Source organism: Stegodyphus dumicola, chromosome 3, assembly GCF_044657685.1.
Source record: "Stegodyphus dumicola isolate Sdum_Otavi_A_Nest chromosome 3, ASM4465768v1".
In the NCBI taxonomy this organism is placed as follows: Eukaryota; Metazoa; Arthropoda; class Arachnida; order Araneae; family Eresidae; genus Stegodyphus; species Stegodyphus dumicola.
In genome coordinates, this window is record NC_140770.1 from 278680833 (window position 1) to 278703219 (window position 22387).

Sequence of the window (22387 nt, forward strand, 5' to 3'; positions counted from 1 at the left end):
GTTTCTCCAATCAGCGAGTGAATTCACTTTGATTGACATCTTCAATCCGGTCGATGTGCGGTGACGGATCACATACGGATGGAGTTCAACAATGTTCAACTTCTATCTGTACGTCTGCGGATGAGTTGTGGTCACATGGTAAAAAAGGAGCAATCAGGTGTTGTCACCAACAATTAATGGCGGCAGAAGTAGTGATGAACGCTGGCTTAGGGAAAGAATATTTTGCTAAAAAATACATTATAGCTGAATTAACATTATAAGAAGAAATTTGCGTACTGAAAAAGTCAGCAATCAGCTTAATTCAGTTAAAAAAAGATAAGTAACATAAGATAACTGCAAACTACAGTACTTGTTCGCAGATAAAATCAGGCGGCCAAGAAATTCAGTTCAAGAAAATCAGCGGCCAAAAATTATAACTCCAAGTCCATGAAATAGCAAAATTTGTCCTAACAATAATTTCCTAGTTCTGCATACTCATTTACCTTTAATGAAAATGAATGTCTTGAAGACGTTAAGTATTAATTTAAATTCTGGTCACACGTAACACATCCAACTTCAGTACTACAGTTTACCGTAAACCTTCATCGGTTTGCCTTCCACCACACTTTAAATCATGTCATCCGACTAAACAAAAGTTAGCTTCATTTTATTCCTATGTTTTCCGTGCTCTTCAAGTTTGCTCCTCCAAACTAGCCCTTGATGAAGAACTAAATTATTTAAAAGCAATAGCTATTGACAGGGGCTTTCCACCCAACATTATTAATCAAGCAGTTAAAAAATTCTCATCTCAACACACTAAAAGGCACACTCTTGTTTTAGGAGATTATAAAAATTCTGTTGTCATTCCCTTCTTTCCATCAATTAGCTATAAAGTTGCACATATTTTGCAGAAATTTAACTTTTGGGTTGTTTATTCTCCCATCAATAAAATTCCGAGTTCCATACTCAAGGACCCCATTCCGGATATGAATTCCTGGGGTATTTATAGGATTCCTTGCCAGTGTGGTTTAATTTACATTGGCCAAACTAAGAGAGCCTTAAAATTTCGCGCGGAACATGAGGCATATGTTAGAAAAAAGGAAACACAGAAGTCTTCTGTTGCTCAACATTGTTGGTCCGAAAACCACACTTTCAGTTTTTCTGCTGCCAAAATTATTCAAAAAACATCTTCCATTGGAGAACTGGATTTTCTAGAGGCATTTCACATTCATAAAAATCTTTCTGTTCTAGTTAACGATCCTAATTCCAATCCAAATTTGCCTTTGGCTTTTAGAGAAATTATGTTTTAGTTCTGGTTTCGCCAACAGATGGCACCACTTGCTTATTGTTGTTCAGACTTTCTTATCTTATCTAATCATTATTTCCTATCTTGTTCATTTGCGGTTTCGCAGCTGAAGATGATGGTTCGGTAAAACCATCGAAACTAGTCCTGTGAAAATTTTGTAGGTATAACGCTGATTTTTGTTGTTTGACTTCTGAATTAGTATTTATTCGGCGTGTTATTGTGTCTTAATTAATTTAAATATTAGACAAATTGTTTTGAGCCCATTATCATGCTTTATCTAGTAGTAAATCTTCATGTTGCATTTTTACGTATACTTACTTTAAATTTATTTAAATGTGTGAACATGAAATATGTTTTAAGTAGCTTTACAAAATTAATTCAATTGTCGTATAAAAATTTAAATTTATCAGAAAATTGCATTCTTAAAAGTATGATTAAACTCATTTAATACATGTAACTGTTATTAAATACTAGTGCTTTAGATTTTAATGTTAAATTTCATGCATGCTTTTGTTGAATTTGCAAGTACATTTTAAAGAAAATCAATTTGTTCATAAATTTGTCGTGGTAGATCTCATGTTCAGCTAAATCAAATTTACTTTTGTGTGACCTTAAATTGAAGGCACCGATCGTGAATTTGTTTTGGCATATTCATAATTTTGATCGGAAAACTTAGTGCTACCGTGAAAGAATGATCAACTGATTTTTACCTATTATTGTAATGACTTGCAGGATTTTTCATAATGTGATATTGCATACGTTTTATTCTTCTTTGTTATCAAATACATAAAAGAGTATATTCCTAATTCGATATTTCTTCTTTTGTAAGAGTGTAATATATCATAATGTGATTGAATCTTATATAGGCTATGGAATTATCATTAAATGGTCAAATAAATGTAATATTAACAGCATATGCATGTAAATTCGTATAAATTTATCAGTATTTTTCTATGTATTATGAAAAGTAGCTGTCAATAACAAATAATTTATTAGTAAATAATATCTGCAATTCCGTATGTAAAGGTATTATTTTTATTTATTTGTGTATGTATTATTTTTTTAATTTTGTTTTACCTAAATAAAGGTGAAAAAATGTTTTTGATGTGGAATTTTTACTCTACTAAATCTATACAAAAATTTATTTTTACTTCAAATAGCATATTTAAAATAAAAAACACGCGGTTTAAAATAAAAAACACATTTGCGGTTTTGCAGCTGAAGATGATGGATCGGTAAAACCATCGAAACTAGTCCTGTGAAAATTTTGTAAATTAACGCTGATTTTTGTTGTTTGACTTCTGAATTAGTATTTATTCGGCGTGTTATTGTGTCTTAATTAAAAAACACGCTTTGTATGCAGACGTGCTATTAATTTATTTCAGAAGTTTAAACTGTGAACTTGCTAGATATATTAAAGCGCCAGCATGCACTTATGTATTTATCATGTAAAAATTTATTGACAATTTTAGAAAATTATCTGTTGATTCAGGAAAGCTTTAGAAACTTAAAAATTACTGAAGTTGTATCCATTCCAATTTGTACCCACAGCTTTAATGGCCTCTAAATATTTTAACATGTAATGTAAATAAAAGTAATATGCTTAACTCCTTCAGTACTGAAATGCCCTAGCTGAGAAATTAAGAATTATCATACAAATAGAGCACTGACAGACTTGTAATTTTTATATGACACATGAAATTACCTTGAATTATAAAAGGAAAAAGTTAAATAAATATGAAAGTATGATTATAAAATCCAGTACAACCTCGTAAAAATTTAAGCACACAGCTGGGAGAAGTTTATTGTCAAAAATAGATTTTGAGATGCTTAACATTATGCATGTATTTAAAAGTAAAAATTGAAAATTCAATAAAAAAATATTTTAAACTAATATACAAATGAATATATGAAATATAATATATGAAAATGTTTTAGAAACTTTTAAAATAACTTAAATCATATGAGAAATTTGGCAGTTTATAAAAAATAGAAGAAAGAAGCTGAACTGCAGAGAAAAGAAGGGGGTCAAAAGCCACACATCTTTATATGAATGCAAAAAATCGGAAGTTTGGATACTCTAGAATGTAAAATAATAACGTTTTAGCGAACACTGCTAAAGAGCCAAAAATAGCATCCCAAACCTGAAATACAACCCTAAAGCGTAGCTACAAAACAAGGCCCATGCTTGAACATGGCTGATGAGTCAACCTGTATCTCTAGTAGCTGTAATATGATTGGCTTATTTTAACAAACTTCTCCAACTCTCGAACGAAGGTTACTCACCGTAAGGATCCCTCTGACGGTTGTTGTCACGAATGCCTATTTAACCAACAGTCCTTATGGTTACTGGAGCCGTGAAATTCAACGGTCGTCTGTTAAGAGAAAATCATTATTAGCGCTCCTTGTCGTGAATAGGGCCCAAAGACAGTGAGTAGATGTCAGACAACCTGCTACTGTAAAGACGCATAACACTTACATGGGAGGTGTTGATATGATGGACAGACTAATCTCATATTACCGGATATCCATACGAACAAAAAAAAAAAAAAAAAAAAAAAAAAAAAAAGGACAATGCGTGTCTTCGCCCATTTTTTTAATATGGAAACTTGCAATGCCTGGATTACGTATATTCGTCTTTGTAAGCAATGTGAAGTTCCTCCAAAAAATAGACTTCAAGCTTGTAATAGCTGAGAGCTTAATAAAAGTAGAAGTTTTTGAAGAAACGATACAGGAAAGACCTCAACGTATAAAAAGTCAACAAATTGCTCCTTTGCCCGTGAAGGATGTACGGTATGACCGAATTGGCCACGTTCCTGAACATGTAAAAAGAGTAAATCAAATTAAATGTCGCTTCCCAGGATGCCAAGGTAAATCAAGAGTAAGATGTATTAAATGCGATTTGTATCTAGTTTACAAAACAGGAATTGCTTCTTTGAATTTCATGCCAAGGTAAATCAAGAGTAAGATGTATTAAATGTGATTTGTATCTAGTTTACAAAACAGGAATTGCTTCTTTGAATTTCATAACAAATAACTGTTTAAAAAAACTATATACATTGATGTAACTCTTTACTTTATTATAATGATATTATATGCATGTAGTTCCAAGATACCCGTTTGAGTACCACTTAATTAAAATAAGTAAAATTTTCAAACTGTACGTTTTGTGTTTTTTTCTTTTTAATAGTTCCATTTTAAGAACACGCAAAAAAATTAGGTAAAAATATCGAGGAATTACTTCTCGGGTCTCAAGAGGATAAACACGTGCTCAGACTCTGGGATGTTTATGACTCTAAGCTTTCATTCCAATTAACATGAGACAGTATTAATGCCCTAAATTTTCTTTTAACAAAAAATTACTATAATAATTGCTTTTAAATTTAGTCCTCTCCAGCAGAAGCGCAGGAATTAATTAATTAAATATTTCCATTTTCTTTACCTAATGTGCGTATATATAAAGAGAAAAATCTTATTTTTATAACTTCTATAAAAAGATATATGAATTTAAAATGTTTAAATTAAAAATAATATTTTATTGATTATGCATAAAATATAACTGCCCATAGTGCATTTTAAAACAAACGAGATTTCTAATAAATTATCCAGCTATGACCCTGAAGCCAGCGGTATAGCAAAATAAGATAATAAAAAGCATAGCAAATTTTGTGTAAATATTGTGAACATTTCTTTACAGTTGCTCTGTATTTTTAAAGTACCAACTATTTTTTTAATTCCTTTAACTCTTTTATTTTATTTATTTATTTGTTTATTTTTTCACTAACAGTACATTTTAGTTTTAATAATATATATAAATATTTAAGGCTTCCAGAAATGCAAAAAAAATTTTTTTTAATTTACTTCAGCTTCTATGGAATTAGTGATGTTCATAATATGCATTATAACCTTACTTATTTATCTAAAGATTGCTAGCTTACTTTACTTTCGCAGTTCCATACCTGCCATACTTTCTAACACATTGAAAAAATTCTTTTTTCTCATGATCTTTCAAAGAATTTACAAGTTCCGTGGTTTGATTTCCAATTATAAGATCATTGTCATCCTTTTGATTTGCCAAACTATTATAGGCAGCACGAATCAACACACTGTTTTTCACAACGGACGGTTTTACAAACTTTAGTATAAAGTTATAAAAAACTTTAGTTATAAAGTTAAATGCTGAATTCTGGAGTGCAGCTATCATTTTACTTTGTGCAACGCAAGCAATTTTGTTCACAATAGAAGATGTTTACGTGCGAGCACAAGCATATTTCTGAGCAACCTTGGAGTCGGGAAACATCCGTCTGAAAAGCTGACCGGCATGATCGGCAGCACTTAGCAGCACGTTGTGTTCGATGAGGAATGCAGTAAACACTCTGCCAAAATGACATCGGCATCCAAATTCGTAGCCGAATTTGAAAAAAAATCATCCACTTTCTTTAATGTTGTCGAAGCCGAAGCATTAACTTCATGCTTTTTAGACTTAACATGCTTCACAATGTCGCTTCTTCCACCGTGACTTATTATGAAGTCACACACGCACACGTTGCAAAATGCATAGTTATTTCCTTTGAAGGATTCTTTAATTGTTGGAAATTCGGCTTTGTAGGCAGGCCGAAAATATTGAGAAGATGGTTTTTTTTAAACTAATTTTGTAACAACGTCGTATTAAAAAAATTCGTAGCACGTGCAAACAAAAAAAAAAAAAAAAAAAAAAAAAGAAGAGAATGCTTCAATCCACGCTAAAAAAATAATCTGGCACCCACAAAGAAAAGAGTGGGAGAAACAAGTTCAGCGCATTGGATTGGCTGGTTAAGCGGCGAGTTGGGAGAAACCGCAGGTTACTGGATTCGAAGTAGTCGGTGGTTGGCGGTAAAACATGATGCAATTGGCGAAAATCGCTGAATTGGCGAAAAATTCTAAAATTTCGACAAAAATCACTAAAAACACTTGAAAAAGGAAAAAAAAATCGTAAAAAATGGATTACGATAGTAAAATCGTAAAGACTAACGCATTTTCGTAAAAATTACGAAAAATTCGTAAAAGTTGGCAGGTATGCAGTTCATAAGCAGATATAAAAATTTCTAATAACATGGAATTTAGTAAACAAAACTTTTCTGCGTTTGATGTCAGGCTCCATATCAAATCCAAAACAAACAATACTCGCTTAAGTGGGAAAAATTCAGATGTTCAGCGTCGTAACTTGCGAACTGCTTGTTTGGCACCAAAATATTACAGTGACACCTAGCGGCGCAAAATTAAAATATTCTACGGATATGCGGCAGTGGAAACACTTGTACGGATGCCGTAGGTGTGTCTTCAATTGACGCAACCCATTCATACGCAGTAGCGGAAACAAGGCTTTAAGGATTTTTAAAAAATTTATTGATATTAGTGGTCTGCCAAATATAAAATTATATATGTAGTCCGTGAAGTTCCTAGGGTTGAAGACCGCTAGTCTAGTGGATGACCAAGAGATGTGATGAAAAACTGAGAGCTGGCAGCTATGGCATTAAGCATATAATTTTATTACAGGTCTTAGGAAATCAAAACAGAATATGAATTACCACATTTCTTTAATTCTAAGACACACAATTTTTTGAACTCATTTTTTTCAGGCAATTATTTTCACCCTCCCCCCAAAAATAAAATAAAATAAAATAAATAATAATAATAAAAACCGTCATCGAAACACTTGATACTGTAAGAGATAGAAGTCCAATAACGCAAGAATTGCATCAGCGTTTATTTTTGGATACACACAAAATGTTTCAACTTTAAATTCAGCATGACAAATTAAATAAAAATTGTTTTCTCTACATACGAGGAGAAATTATGTTAATCAGCTTTTTAAGCAAAGATACACTTTTATTTATATTTTAAATACAGAAAATTTATTATTGATGTTATTTGGCATTTCTTGCACAAGCACTGAAACTTGCAAATCATTTCTGTAGCAAACACAGACCACAAATCTCAAAATCTTTTGTTTTAGATAAATTACTTTCTTTGGTGTTTTTTTTTTTTTTTTTTTTTGCTGTCTTTTAAAATTAAGTTTTGAATTTATGGGTTACCATGCGTAAAGAATTCATTTGTCAGTTATTTTTTAGGTGCTCAATTCTAATTAACATTAAAAACCCAAAATTTCAATTCTAGGTTTTTTTTGTTAATAATTCAATTGAACATGTGTATAATGTTATGATAGAATTAGGATGGATGGAGGTTCAAGAGGAAAACATGTGGATTATTTTCTTTGTAAAAACTGCATTTAAAATAATAATAATTTTATACTCTATAAATCTGTCTGATTAAGTATTGAAGGCATTGTTGAAATTATTTCTTTTTCCCTCCGATGGATTCATTTTTTCTTTTATTTTTTATCGTCTGTCGCCGACTAGGTCACGTGACTGGCGGCAGAGAAGGAATGTAATACTCTTTTTAGTTAGCTTGAGGGCGACGCCTTGAAATGATCTGTTCTTGGCCGCATAGCGGTAATTGTTCTTGATAAACGAATATTGGCCCTATGATGGGAAAATTTATAATATATGTATGATTGTGCTTTCAATAATGTAAATAATGTACATAAGCTCTTCATTAAATGTTTTGTTTTTATGTAAAAAAATAGAATCGTGAATTCGTGAGCATAAACGTGACAATTTTTATACACATATTTTTGGTGCCGAAATTCCCGGACCTTTAGATACTTTAAAATCGAAACCGAATATAGTTCTATGCTGGAATAATGGAAGGGTACCTGAAAATATCAGGTAAGCCATTTTCTTTCATTCTTGAAGTATTCAACCTTGAAAAATAATGATTGAGTTGAATAAAAGTATTGAATATTTATGTTGTTTTATTGAAATATTACTTGAAAGAATAATACTTCATTGATGCTTGAAAAAATTAATTGGTCTTAATCGAAGGAAATTTGTGGACTATTAAGTATATTGTTTTTAAAGGAAGTGCTTAAAATATTGAAATACTGTACTTTAAATTTTGTTACAATTATTTGTTAAATTTTATAAGGTTATATTCCATTACTTGAAATATGGAAAATATAGACAAATTAAAGTCGAAAAGAGCTGCTATCAGATCTGCAATCACTAAACAAATAAATAAAGCAGAAGATTTGCTGGTAGCAGCGATTGAAAGAACTGACACAGATTCCTTGTTAGAGTGCCAGGATATTTTGTCAGAAAAAGAAAATTCTTTAAATGAAATTGATAAAGAGATAGATAAATTGATTGAAGATAAAGCTGAATATGAAAAAGAATTAAAATCGGTTGAAGAATACTCTCATAAAATTTTGAGTATGAAATCCAAAATTAAGAATAGGTTAAGAAAATGTAAAGCAGATACCGAAGTTAACGTAGTTCAAAATGTACCTGTAACTCCTGTAATCGAAAGTAAATTTGTTGCGGCAGTTAAGTTGCCGAAATTAAATATTGAAAAATTCTCTGGTGATCCCAGCACTTATTTAGAATTTATTAACTGTTTCAAGAATGCTGTGGATAACAATGACTCTTTGTCAAAAATAAGTAAATTTCAATACCTGAAATCTCTTTTGACAGGTACTGCATATAATGTTGTATCAGGGTTTGATCTCACTGATGAAAATTATGATGAATGCCTAAAATTGTTAAACGAAAGATATGGTAGGCGTGATACAATCATAAACTGTCATATAAATAAAATTTTGAACTTAGAGCCAGTAAAATCATCAAATAATATAAGGGGACTTAGAAATCTGTATGATAAATGTGAAATACATATCAGAAATCTCAAGTCAATGGGGGTAACAACAGGTTCATACGGGCATCTACTTCTGCCTGTACTGTTAAAATTGTTACCAGAAAACATGGTTCTAGAATTTCATAAGAAAAATAATACAGAAAATGAGTATAAGGTCAATGACCTATTGGAATTTATGAGAGAAGATTTACGTGCCCGTGAGGCCACAATATTAGTAAATAATTCTTCTAGTAATAAAATACATGACACTTACACTAATTTTAATTCCAAACAAAAATATAATCAGAACTTTTCTTCTAAGAAAAGTGTTCCTTCGGCTGCTGTCTTGAACACTTCTATAAAAATATTTTGTGTATTTTGTGACTCTTCGGATCATACAAGCTTGGGTTGTAAAAGGTATACAGATCAAGAGAAACGTTTTAAATTGAAGAAGGGAGGACGCTGTTACAAGTGTTTTTTAAAATCACACCTGTCTTCTAAATGCAAAAGTAAATTAACCCCATGTTCGAAATGTAGTAATAAATTTCACAATGAGCTGTTCTGTAATAAATCAGAAAAACATGAAAGTCCTGAAAATATTAACGCAGATAAATCCACAACCTTAGTATCTTGCGTTTCTGAACAGAAAAATAAAACTATTTCTACATTACTCCAAACTTGTATTGTATGTGTCTCTGGTGGTGAAAACAAAATCCATGCAAGGGTTTTGTGTGATAGTGGTTCAGAAAAATGCTTTATAAAAGAAAATTTAGTAAGAAAACTGAATTTAAAGCCTATAAGAAAAGAAAATTTATTAGTATATTCATTTGGCGGACGAAAACCACAAGAATCATCATTTGACGTAGTTTCTCTTGAATTACAAAATGTTTCGCAAACAAACAATTCCATAAATATTGAAGCCTTGGTAGTTCCAGACAAAGGTTTGATTCAACGCTTGAAAATGAGAGGATTTAATCCTGCTGATACAGGGCATGAACGAGAAATAACTATTTTACTAGGGTCAGACTTTTTATGGCAAATTGAATTAGGTATTGTGGGAAAAATATTTATACATTGCAGAAACTATTTTCGGACATACTATTCATGGGCAGATAGAATCAAAAGATAGAAGAATAAATTGTTGTAGTGTATCAGTTGAGATTGAAAATGATGAACTGAAGAAATTTTGGGATTTAGAAGTCATGGGTATTGTTGAGAATAACGAAAAGAATTCTAGTGATTTAGAAATCATAAATGACTTTCAAAATAATTTGAAATTTAAAAATGGTCGTTATGAGGCAAGGTTACTATGGAGCAAATCTCGCAATTTATTGAGAAATAATCTTGAAGTGGCTAAAAGAAGATTTGCTAGTCTAGAAAATAAATTTAAGTGTAATGAAATGTTATTTGAAAAATACAACAATATTCTCAGGGAACAAGAACATTTAGGAATTGTAGAAGTATGCCCTGAAAACAGCTCGACACTTAATTCTTATTATATGCCTCACCATCCTGTAATTAGAGACGACAAAACAACAACAAAGGTACGCATCGTTTACGATGCTTCTTCAAAATCAAATGATGCACTTTCTCTCAATGTCTTCACCCAGGGCCAAATCTAAATCCAAATGTTTTGGACGTTATTTTGAAATTCCGTGAAAATAGGATCGCCCTTTCGGCAGATATCGAAAAGGCATTCCTTCAAATATCAATCGCAAAAGAAGACAGAGATTATCTGAGATTTCTTTATTTTAAAAACCTTGATAGAAAAGAGAGTGTAATTTCTTAAAAAATGACAAGAGCAACCTTTGGCGTAACTTGTAGTCCTTTCATCCTTGCTTGCACAATAAAACATCACATTGATAAGTACAAGAATTCTAACTTTAAGACTTTTGAAATGCTTAACTCAAATCTTTACGTGGATGACCTATTTTCTGGAGCGACAACTGTTGAAGAAGCGCTTAATCTATCAAATGAATCTGTTAAAATTCTTGCTGAAGGAGGTCTAAATCTAAGAAAATTCGAAAGCAATTCCCTAGAGCTTAAGCAGAAATGGCTTGAGGAAAAGTTAATCTTTCTCAATAGTGACACTCCATGTACATCTTTAAAAGTACTAGGTTTAATATGGAACAATGATAAAGATGTCTTAGGACTAGAATTAACACCCTTACTGTCCTCTATAAACACCAGGGTTGCCACTCAAACAGGAGAATCAAATTCCCTGACTTTTCCAGGTTTTCCAGGTGTGTTTCAAGAAAATTCCAGTCTATCCGCGTAATGTACGTTGGCTGTACTAAGAGATAAATTAATTATGGTATTACTTGTATTGTGTAGCAAATTCACTTAATTATTTAATAAATCCCAGAGGACATTTATTCTTAATTATTCTTGGTATACTTTGTTTGATAATTTTGTTTAGTTTTCCACTTAAGAAACTTAATAAAATTTAAGATATATATATTGGATAACAAATGTATGTTTTATTTAATTATTACTCATGATCATCACCAGTTCAACACAAGGCTAATCCGGTCCTTATAAATCACAATGCAATGCTAAATAGTTAGGTTAGATTTTAGGTAAATTTAATTTGCGTGAGGTATGTTCTTAAAAGGCACCTTAACACTTGAAAACACAAATATAATTATAATAGTTGCTGTTTTCTCCACTGAAGATTGAAATTAGAATCTTCCCAATCTGGAATAAAATAAGGCTTTTTTTGCAGACATTCTGCAGCTAAACGAAAGAAAGAAATCTATTTTAATAAATTGAGGTATTTTATATTTATTTCGCAGCATACATTAGGAAAACATATGTGCATTAAATTTGGTATGTCATCATACTGCTATAATTAATTTCAGGATTATGCCAGAGAAAATTTCCTGAAATTTTGAAATATTATTTACTAATAATAAATAAATTTAGAGGGAAGAAGCGACATTAAATTATATGAATAACATAAAAATAATTACTTAAAAATTGAATTAGAATAATCAACGATATTTTAGCGAATATAGTTATATTACATGGCTAGCCTAGATGACTGATTACTATTTTTTTATTTTACTGAAAAATGGCAAGGTATTTATTAAAAAGAAAAAAAAAAAAAAAAAAAAAAAAAAAAAAAAAAAAAAAAAAGGTTTAAAAAGATTTTGCGGTAAAATTCTAGTATACGGTAAGGCTTTGGTACAATTTTGAAAATTGTCGCCAAGACCAAAATGACCCGTTTACTGCGCATCAAGATGTCGCCAAATCCCATTATTATTCTAACCAAAGAACGTCTATGTAAAGAAGAAAAGGTTCCATACAAGTAAAATGCTATTACGTCGCTAGAATGCGGAGGGAAAATTTGCCAAGGGATTTGGCGACGGAACCTGGCGGCCAGAATTTCCCTCTCAGCGATGTGTACAGGAAATTGAGAAACACGTGTTAAGAAGAAACGCTTTTTGACAAAAAGAAAACTACGAAAATCTGTTTTTAAATTATTGCGAAAAATCCAAGAAGAAACGTTTTATCAAAGGACGTTTCTTCTTGGATTTTTCGCAATAATTTTAAAAACGGATTTTCGTAGTTCTTTTTTTTTTTTTTTTTCCCCTGAAAATAACTAATCCATGAATTAATTTACTTGCGCCAAAAAATATTTTCTTTTCCTTTAGAGTTTAACCACTTGCGCTAAGACTAAACTTCACGGTTGCGGTGCCGTGCGCTACAATATAACAAGCGGTAAAGTGTCTTATTTACGCCGCTCCGCATCTGCGAGTGCAATCCAGAGCTGTAACTCGAGAAATAAACAATCTCGTTGTTAGGCGACGTGTGCACCGCGTTATTTTCATTTTTGCGATAAATGCTTATCGACGTGTTCACGTCGCTCGCGGTTTGAGACAAAAGCATCCTGACGTGCGTGGCGCGTCTTTTTAGCGCAAGTGGTTAAAGAAATTTTAAACGATATTCATTTTATGAACTCTTGATAACGTGACCTTCGAACTTCGACACCGGTTTCGAGCTTTGGCAACAGATATATCAGACATGCACAGCTGTTTTCCCTCTATGATGGAACGGAGCCACAGCCACGTCTGTTGCAGAGAGGTTTTCCTTCTTTACAATACATATTCTTTGATTCTAACCTCCATGGTACCGTATACTAGGATTAAACCCATTTCGTTTTATACGAGAACAGGTACTTTCTTTAGTTCATGCACTGCACATGCAATTCTCGAGAATATTGGAAACCAAAAGTTGCTTTGCCTTTCTAAAAGACAATCAAATTGGAGCTGCGAAAATTGGCTCTATGCCAGCTACCCGAATGACACTCACGTGATGCATAATTCGCCAAAAACGTTACCTCTTCCGACGTCGGCGCAAAAATCGCTTTTTTTTGGCTGGATCGTTGTATGAACTTCCCTGACTTTTCCAGATTTTGACAAAAATACTTAAATTCCCTGACTTTTCCCTGAATATTTTGGTCAATTTTCGAATTCCCTGACTTTTCCCGGTTCTCCAGGTAGCGTGGCAACCCTGAAACACTGAATGTACCAAACGTAATGTATTAAAAATAGCAGCCAAAATTTTTGACCCATCTGGATTTATCGCACCCTTTGTAATTCGAATTAAATGTTTATTGCAACAGCTATGGCTTCAAGGGGTACCTTGGGATGAGATCTTTTCTGGAGAACTCGAAAATGACTGGAAAATATGGCTCTCTGAAATAAAAGAACTTAAAATGTTGAAAATTCCCAGATATTATTTTCATGTACCAAATTTAGACAGGGACACTGTTCAGTTACACATTTTTAGTGACGCTAATCCGAATGCGTATGGCTCAGTCACATACTTGAGATACAGAACTGATGAAGATAAATTTGAAACTACATTTGTTTTGGCAAAATCACGTGTTGCACCATTAAAGAAATTAACGCTTCCCCGCCTTGAATTGATGGGAGCACTGGTGGGTGCTAGGGTTGCCAACTACCTGAAAAATATTCTACATATTTCAAATGTCATTTTATGGTCAGATTCGGAAATAGTTCTACATTGGATTAAAGGTACAGCTAAAAGATGGAAACCTTTCATTGCTAATAGAATTTCAGAAATACATGAAATTTCAGATCCTTGTTCATGGAGACATTGCGAAGGAAAACTCAACCCTGCAGATCTAATAACAAAGGGTTGTTCTGCAAAAGAACTGATAAATTCTTCGAAATGGTGGCATGGCCCTGCATTTCTTTCGTTACCTGAAAGTCAATGGCCAAAACCCAAACAATCGACGTCAAAATTACATGATGTATCAGAAGAATCTCGAAAATCGGAAGCTATCCTAGCGTGTTTGATCAAAGCAGACAAAACTGAAAATGTTCCACTCATGAATTTGACAAAATTTAGTTCCTTGAAAAAACTTTATCCTGTGACTGCTTGGATTTTCAGATTTATATCAAATTTAAAAGTAAAAAGGAAAAATAGAAATTTTGCGGAAATTTCAGCAGAAGAAATCAGTAAATCTGAAACCTTTTGGTTAAAACAAGCTCAAGAAGATAGTTTTCCTGAAGTTATAGAGTCTCTAAGAGAAAACAAGCATATTTCAAAAGATTCAAAATTGTTCGAATTAAATCCCATATTATCAGATGAAGGTCTACTTTTGGTACGAAGTCGGTTACAAAAGTCAAACCTACTATTTAACAACAAACATCCAATAGTAATCCCTTCAAAACATAAATTAAGTGAATTAGTAGTACGAGACGCTCATGAAAAGGTTTATCATGCGGGTGTATCAGATACTCTAGTGCATATACGTGAAAAATTCTGGCTCTTAAGAGGAAAACAATACGTCAAATCAATCCTGAGTAAATGCTTAATATGCAAAAAATATAATGTACGTCCTGGACAACAAATCGCTGCACCTCTTCCAGCGGATAGAGTTAATGAATCTCCACCTTTCGCAATTTGTGGACTCGATTTTGCAGGTCCTTTGTATGTAAAAGAAAATGACAACAAATATTACATTTTATTGTTTACTTGCGCTACTACAAGAGCTATTCACCTTGAGCTCGTAAAAGGCATGAGCACTGAAGAATTTTTACTTGCGTTCCGCAGGTTCGTATCCCGAAGAGGTTTGTGTTCCACTGTGTACTCGGACAATGCTAGAACATTTAAAAGAGCCGAACTTGAATTAAAGCAAATGTGGAAAGTGATTAACCACCCTGAAGTTAAAAAAAATTTTATGCTTTGCATGGAATCACATGGAAATATATTGTGGAACGTGCTGCCTGGTGGTGCGGTTTTTATGAACGTTTAGTTCGCAGTGTAAAAACTAGTTTAAGAAAGAACATTGGGAAATCATCTTTGACTCAAAGTGAATTAGAAACGAGTTTGCTTGAAATAGAAGCGATGATAAACTTGCGTCCATTAACATACGTCTTTTCTGATCTTGAAGAGCCCTCCGCACTTACTCCAGCCCACCTGTTGATTGGTAAACGACTCTTGAGTTTGCCAGCTGTAAGGAGGAATGACTTGAATTTACCAGGTTCCAGAGAAGTAATGTTAAAACGTTTCCGTACACGAGAAAATCTAATAAATCACTTTTGGAACAGATGGAAAAAAGAATATCTCCTGTGCTTGAGATCTGCTCATTATACCGGTCAGAAGAAACCATCTACATTCAACGTAAATGATATAGTACTTGTTCATGATGAAAATTTACCTAGAAGTTGGTGGAAATTAGGAAGAATAACCAAAACCTTTATTGGTAGAGATGGAATGATCAGATCGTGTGAAGTGAAAACTGGTAATTCGGTAATCAAACGTCCAGTGCAGCTATTGTACAATTTAGAAATTGATGATATCAGTAATTGCAATAATCAGTGACTGGTTAAAAAAAAAATTTGGACTGAATGACTGATAAACTGATGATAGAAAAAAAAATTTTCTTTTTCATAATGTTTTCATTATTATTTTCCTTGGTTTAATGATTTGTGGTGATCTTGAGAAATGTCAATTTAAATGTTTTGTTTTTTCTATAGTTTCAGAAAAAATTTTCTTGATGTTAAGAAATTATTGATATAATGTGACCTGTATATGTAAGTAATTTTTATTTGTTTCTTATTGTTATAGTAATATTGTAATAGTTCGTTAAATTTATGATGAACCTATTGTTCATCAGGGGAGAGTTTGTTGAAATTATTTCTTTTTCCCTCCGATGGATTCATTTTTTCTTTTATTTTTTATCGTCTGTCGCCGACTAGGTCACGTGACTGGCGGCAGAGAAGGAATGTAATACTCTTTTTAGTTAGCTTGAGGGCGACGCCTTGAAATGATCTGTTCTTGGCCGCATAGCGGTAATTGTTCTTGATAAACGAATATTGGCCCTATGATGGGAAAATTTATAATATATGTATGATTGTGCTTTCAATAATGTAAATAATGTACATAAGCTCTTCATTAAATGTTTTGTTTTTATGTAAAAAAATAGAATCGTGAATTTGTGAGCATAAACGTGACAATTTTTATACAGGCATAGCTATGCAGATAGTTACCAATAAGCAAACAATGCAAACTGCACAAAACAGAATGGGAGAAATGTAAACAACACATGCAGTTGAATCCCACAACATGGCACTGAGGGATAAACAAAGGACATCTGCTTGAGTTACTGAAAATGTAGAGTTTTAGGAAAGCAGGAATGAGTTATTTACAACTCATATTTCATTCAACAGCTAAACCTACAGCAATTTCATTAATACTCTCCTCTTTGTTCAGTTTCTTAAGACATCTAATTTATTTTCCATTGTCATATTGATTTTCCCCTCCCTTCTCGTTCAGCATTTTTCAGTTGCCCAATTAAAATGACACCTATAAGTCAGGACTTAAACTGAGAAATTCTACTCAGAATGAACTGAAAGTTTAGCTTATAATAGGATGCACTCACAAACCCTTTAGTAAGCCTGCTAACAGGAAGCAACAGAAGATTATTAACCGACAGCAGCCACCTGATTTTCTTCAGCCATTTTGTTGCTGACAGGAAGAATGGGATAGATTGGAATTTCCATGAAAGAAACAAAACATGACACCAAACTCATTATATACGTCCCAAGAAATAATATCACAAGAGAAAAAAACAAAAACTGCAAAATTAGAATAAAACCTTTGAGCAGAACAAAACACCATGCAGATATTTATGTAGATAAATAACGCACTATGATTACAATAATACAGTAATTAAAATGTACTTGTACTGCTTGCACCATACAGACAATGTTTGAAATTATTGCAGTTTAGCTATCAACAAACCACCACATTACATCAAAAGCAATGTAATGCTCGATCAGAAGATTTTAGCAATTAAAAAAATTAAAAGTGATCATCAAGTTACATGGAACGCCGAGTTTGTAGGCTTCTATTGTATTCAGAAAAACCTATAAACTGCAAAATTTTCTAATCTACATAACCCTTATTCCCAAAATGTGTTGATTATCGGAATTCAACTGTATATTATGGGATGATGACATTTTCATATTACAGTGCAGATAACAATGGTTTCAAAATATTAAGATTTTGATAATTATGCAGAAAATGATAATCAATATCTACTGACAAATAAATATTACTCTTATAAATCAAATTCTATTACAATAAATATATTTGTTAAATACAATTTTAGAAATCTGCTTTACTTTAGAATCCCCCTCTTTTTTTTTTTTTTTTTTTTGGCTAGTGGCATTGGTCAATCTTACAACTGATGATATTTTGGAATAGAAGAAAATAATACATCACATTTAAAACTGAACAGTGCAAAGTCTACTTCTCTCTCAACTAGAGCTGCAACAAATTCTAAGAAAACAGGCAGTATAAAGAGGCAATATGCCAAATGCTGTAACATCTACTGCAATGCATTTTAGACACTATAACAATTCAAAGCAGTATATAATGCAGCAGTATTCAAATACTTTTATTGCACACATTTGTTAAATGTACACAAAAACTGAAATTATAAAATTTGAAAAGGGTTAATAGTTATTCATATTCACTCAAACCATTATAAGTTTTGAGTGATTCAATTTTAACTTCACATATAAAAATATTAAAAATAAAAAGTCTTTTAGGAAGGAACAAACACAAAAAAAAGGAGAATAAGTAAATAAGAAATATCTTTTATTCGTGGGGGAAAAAAGGAAATAAATATAAACATGTTTAAGAATTCAAAGGAGAGTGCGCAATCAAAATGAAGAATGTTTAATTGGCAAAACATTTACTCCATTGTTACGTCAACACATAATGGCCAAAGGGTTAGGAATTTAAAAATTAAGGTACCATTTAATAATCGCTATCAAACTAATCGCAAAATATAATATGACACAAAGATACAAGTTCATGCACATGCAAGTATAGCTTATCTCTGGAAAAAATGCCCCCCTTGAAGATATATGTATGCTTACGCAAACTGAAAAGGTCCTGCTGGAGTAGATGTAGCTCCGAAATTGAAACTAGGAGGTGTGTTCATATTAAATGTAGCCTGGAAAGAGTTGGGAGTCTCTGATTGTGTAGGAGTCCCAAATGAAAATCCAGGTGTCATAGCTGGTTTTTTATCCTGTAACAAGCATATTAAACCATTCAGCATGTATTAAATAATTCCAAATGCCATTCAGTATGCATTAAAACAGGCATTTAAAAATATATTCACCGTTGACCCAAATACGAAAACTGGGTTTGAAGAAGCAGCAGCCCCAAAATTAAACCCGCCAGATGCCGGTTTATCTACTTTTCCAAATGATGGAGCAGATGCATTTCCAAAAACGGGCTGGATCGATCCGAATGCAGAAGCAGTCGGTTGTTGAGTTGCAGGAGCAGCCAACTGATTGGTAGTATCGTTCTTGCCGCCAAATGCAAAAGTATTGGTCACACCAAACGCTGGAGTATTATTAACAGAGTTCATAGATGTCTGAGTACCAAACTGGAAATTTGGAGTAACAGTTTGATTTGGTTGAAATCCTGAAAAGGTTGACTCATTTGAGGCAGATGCAGGTCCTGAAAATATAACGTACTTCAATATACAATGAGAAAACAAATTTTACAAATATTCTTAAAATCTGACATTAAATTCTGTTTTGAGTTGAATTTATGAAAAAAGATATATATTAATTGTTTTTGCAGCATTTTTTCTTGGATTTTTTAGGAAAAAATATTTAATTTGGCCTTAGGTAAAAGAGTACACAGCTGAGTATTTTCAAATTTATGGGATCTTACCATAAGCTTACCAGCAGCCAAGACTGATGCACACATAAAAAAAAAAAAAAAAAGCAATGCTTTGTATTAAACTTACCTGTACCAAAACTGAAAGCCGGTGTAACATTTTGAGGCTCACTTTTAGGAACTCCGAAAACAAAACCACCAGTAGAGGCAGGAGCAGATGCACCAAATTTGAAAACAGATGAACTAGCAGTATTTGCAGTAGAAGCATTGAAGGTAGGGGCATTAGAAGCCACCAAGCTAGATTTATCATCACTTAAACTTTTAAAAGTGAATCCTAAAAATGGAGAAGAAATATTTTAACATTACAGATTTTATAACACTTTTTACTTCTACTACTAAAAAACACTAACTGAGCATATGGTAATCCATTTTCTGACTTCTCTTTCATTCTTTTACAACCAGGCTGCAAAGATTGCATCAAAGGGAGGGGGGGACTGGCCGGTTTTTGTTAAGAACAGAAAAAAAGAAATAATGGATGAATAAAAAAAAAAATTTCTTTCTTAGCCGGATTTTTCCTGGCCACCTTGAAATGGACAGTCCCGTTTGCAATTCATATAATAATAATTACTTACTTTATTTTTGTGAATTTATATAATTAAATATTATACTACAATACAAAGTCCAAGATCCTGAATCTTCAGAGCTTCAGATGGCGTTTATGACCATTTTCTATACTTTTTGTTGCTTAATTTACGACACACAATCTAACCCAATCAATCTAAACCTACATAAATGTATATGTATTTTTCAAGCTTTGGAAGGAGCAGGGATTGATTTCTACGTGGGAAGCATGAAAGGGGTGAACGGAACAAAACTGACTCAGAACTACTATATTAAAATATGCAGAAATTAAAAAATTAATAACTCTTTATGAAAGAATAAAGCATTTATGACTTCAAAAAAATTTAAATTAAAAAAATATTTATTTGTTTTATCAAATATTTCTTTCAATGTAAGTTGTTTAGCTTGTTTGTTCAGTTACAAAGTTCCATTATAACCGAGTGTCGTAACTGTCGTGTCGAAACCTCCGCTAAACTGCCAATTAAAATCTTTTCATTCTAAAAAAACTTAGTCATTTTCATCACTATTGGCAGAGATATTTCCTGGATTTAAAACCACACCATACGTTTCTACATAAGTTAGCTGATTGGGGCATTGTAATTTGTAATAGAAAAATTTTATTATGTCATCTTTATTATTATTGTTGGAAAATTTGCATTCTCCCTTATGACTACACAGTGTTAAAGAATTGAAAAGTTCAGTACGTTAATCCCATGATACAAGCCAAGAAATGTATGAAGACTGTACGTCCACCCGATGGACCTATCTGGGTTTTGTGTCATCCAAGTTATCGACATGGCCAGCAGGCACGATTCTCTCAAGTGTGGTGTGATGACTTGACACATGGATCCTGACATGGAAAATAGCTGTTGAAAACAAAAATGGGAATAGGAATCAAGCAGATTGTCCTAGACAGCATTCATATGAAGCATCGCATGGAATTATCACATCCAGGTATCTACAAATCTCCTGTTAGCTATCTTCATCTGGTTGATGTGTTCTGTTAAGCTCAAAGAAAGCACCCAAGGTTGCACACCCAAAGATATGCAACCATGTCTTCTATGACATATTACTCTTAACATCAACAATTATCACTTTTCCGTGTTTCTTCAAAAATTCCATTAAATGGAAAATTTACTTTCTATTGCATTTAAAATTCACACCAAAATAAAGCTGCTGTTTTACCTAATTTTGAAATCCCACTTTTTGATCCTGAATTGCATCAAAGGCGTATTCTCACACCACATTCATTTTGCAAATCCTGCTAGAGTTCCAGAATTAGAATGTCTTTTGGACATAACTGAAAATTCAAAACTTTAATTCTGTCAACATAGTTGTAATAGTAACAACCTTCAAAAATAATAAGTTGGATCAAATCAGTTAAGGAAGAACACAATCTCCTATGTTAACTGAAGTTATGAACTGAATTATCTAAATTTTTCTGATTCTCTTTCTTTAAAGAGGAATTTTTAAAGAAAACTGGCTTATATTCCTATTACATGTGGTAATATTATGAAAACTTTCATACAGCTAGTCAATTTGTGGAATTTAACCCCTAAATAAAATACCAGTGTTACTATTTTACTGCTCGTTGATGGTAGACTCAAGAAAAAAGCAAAATTTCTACATTAAAAAAAAAAAAAAAAAAATGCTTGAGATAGCAACAGTGGTAGAAGATGATGTCACATTATTTAGAAATTGATTTTATCCTCAATGGTATGTAAACTAAAAAAAAATATTATTTGTAGCAGAACTGCTCCTCGTATAACTGTAATGATCTCCTATCAAAAATAAATTGCTAAATCATAGAAACGATTTAAAGATACAGCCATTAATCTTCTGTTTTGGATCAATTCCTATTGAAATATGATAGCAATATAAGTAAAATCACTGTTCCCACTGTTCTGAATGGTGAATCAAATAAACTTGTTCTCCAAATTAAACAGCTAAAAGGGAGGGAAGTAACTTGTTGATAACATTTTTTTTTTTTTGTTTTGTTTTGTTGTTGATTATAATATGGGCTATGCCTCTTTTTCTTAAATACTGCTATTGGATGAACTACGGAAATCAACTCCCGGTATCACTTCCTGTTGATCATTAGATTTTTTAAAACAGAAATATATAATTTTATATTAAAAAGGTAAGTTTACAATTAATTTGCTTAAAAACCTTACACTGTTCTACAGTGCATAACTTTAAAATACAGCACTGCAAGATCCTAGCAATTGTCACCTCATTTACAATCGTAACACGTGCCATCTTCATCACTCAAAAGGAATCAAAGGACTTGACCTTTTTTCTGCAGCTACTGTTATTGTGGTTATGGATATGATCCGAGGAAGAAGGAAATGGCCTTATAAGTGCCTTTAGGCTGCAGACTATAATTTATGCTCACACCCCAACTTCGTGAATTTATAAACAATCATTATTTCCTGATCAGTGATGTAGTTTCACAGTTCTTCTTCTTTTCTTCTCTCTCTCTCTTTTTTTTTTTTTTTTCTTCTCAATGTTATTACAACGAAAACTGAGTTAGTTTAGAACTTCCATTCTGGTATAATAAAAAAGAATTTT

General features: G+C 32.3%; 1 protein-coding gene across 1 annotated transcript in view; it reads right to left on the reverse strand.

Annotated features, from left to right (window-relative positions):
• The window catches only part of Nup153 (nucleoporin 153), a 118186-nt gene that overhangs the window by 10402 nt on the left and 85397 nt on the right, over positions 1-22387 (reverse strand). Inside the window, exons 18-20 of the mRNA XM_085814217.1 lie at positions 19326-19529; positions 18687-19030; positions 18442-18593 (exon numbers count right to left, since the gene is read on the reverse strand). Coding sequence (XP_085670343.1) covers positions 18442-18593; positions 18687-19030; positions 19326-19529 — 700 coding nt within the window. The remainder of the gene's footprint in view (positions 1-18441; positions 18594-18686; positions 19031-19325; positions 19530-22387) is intronic.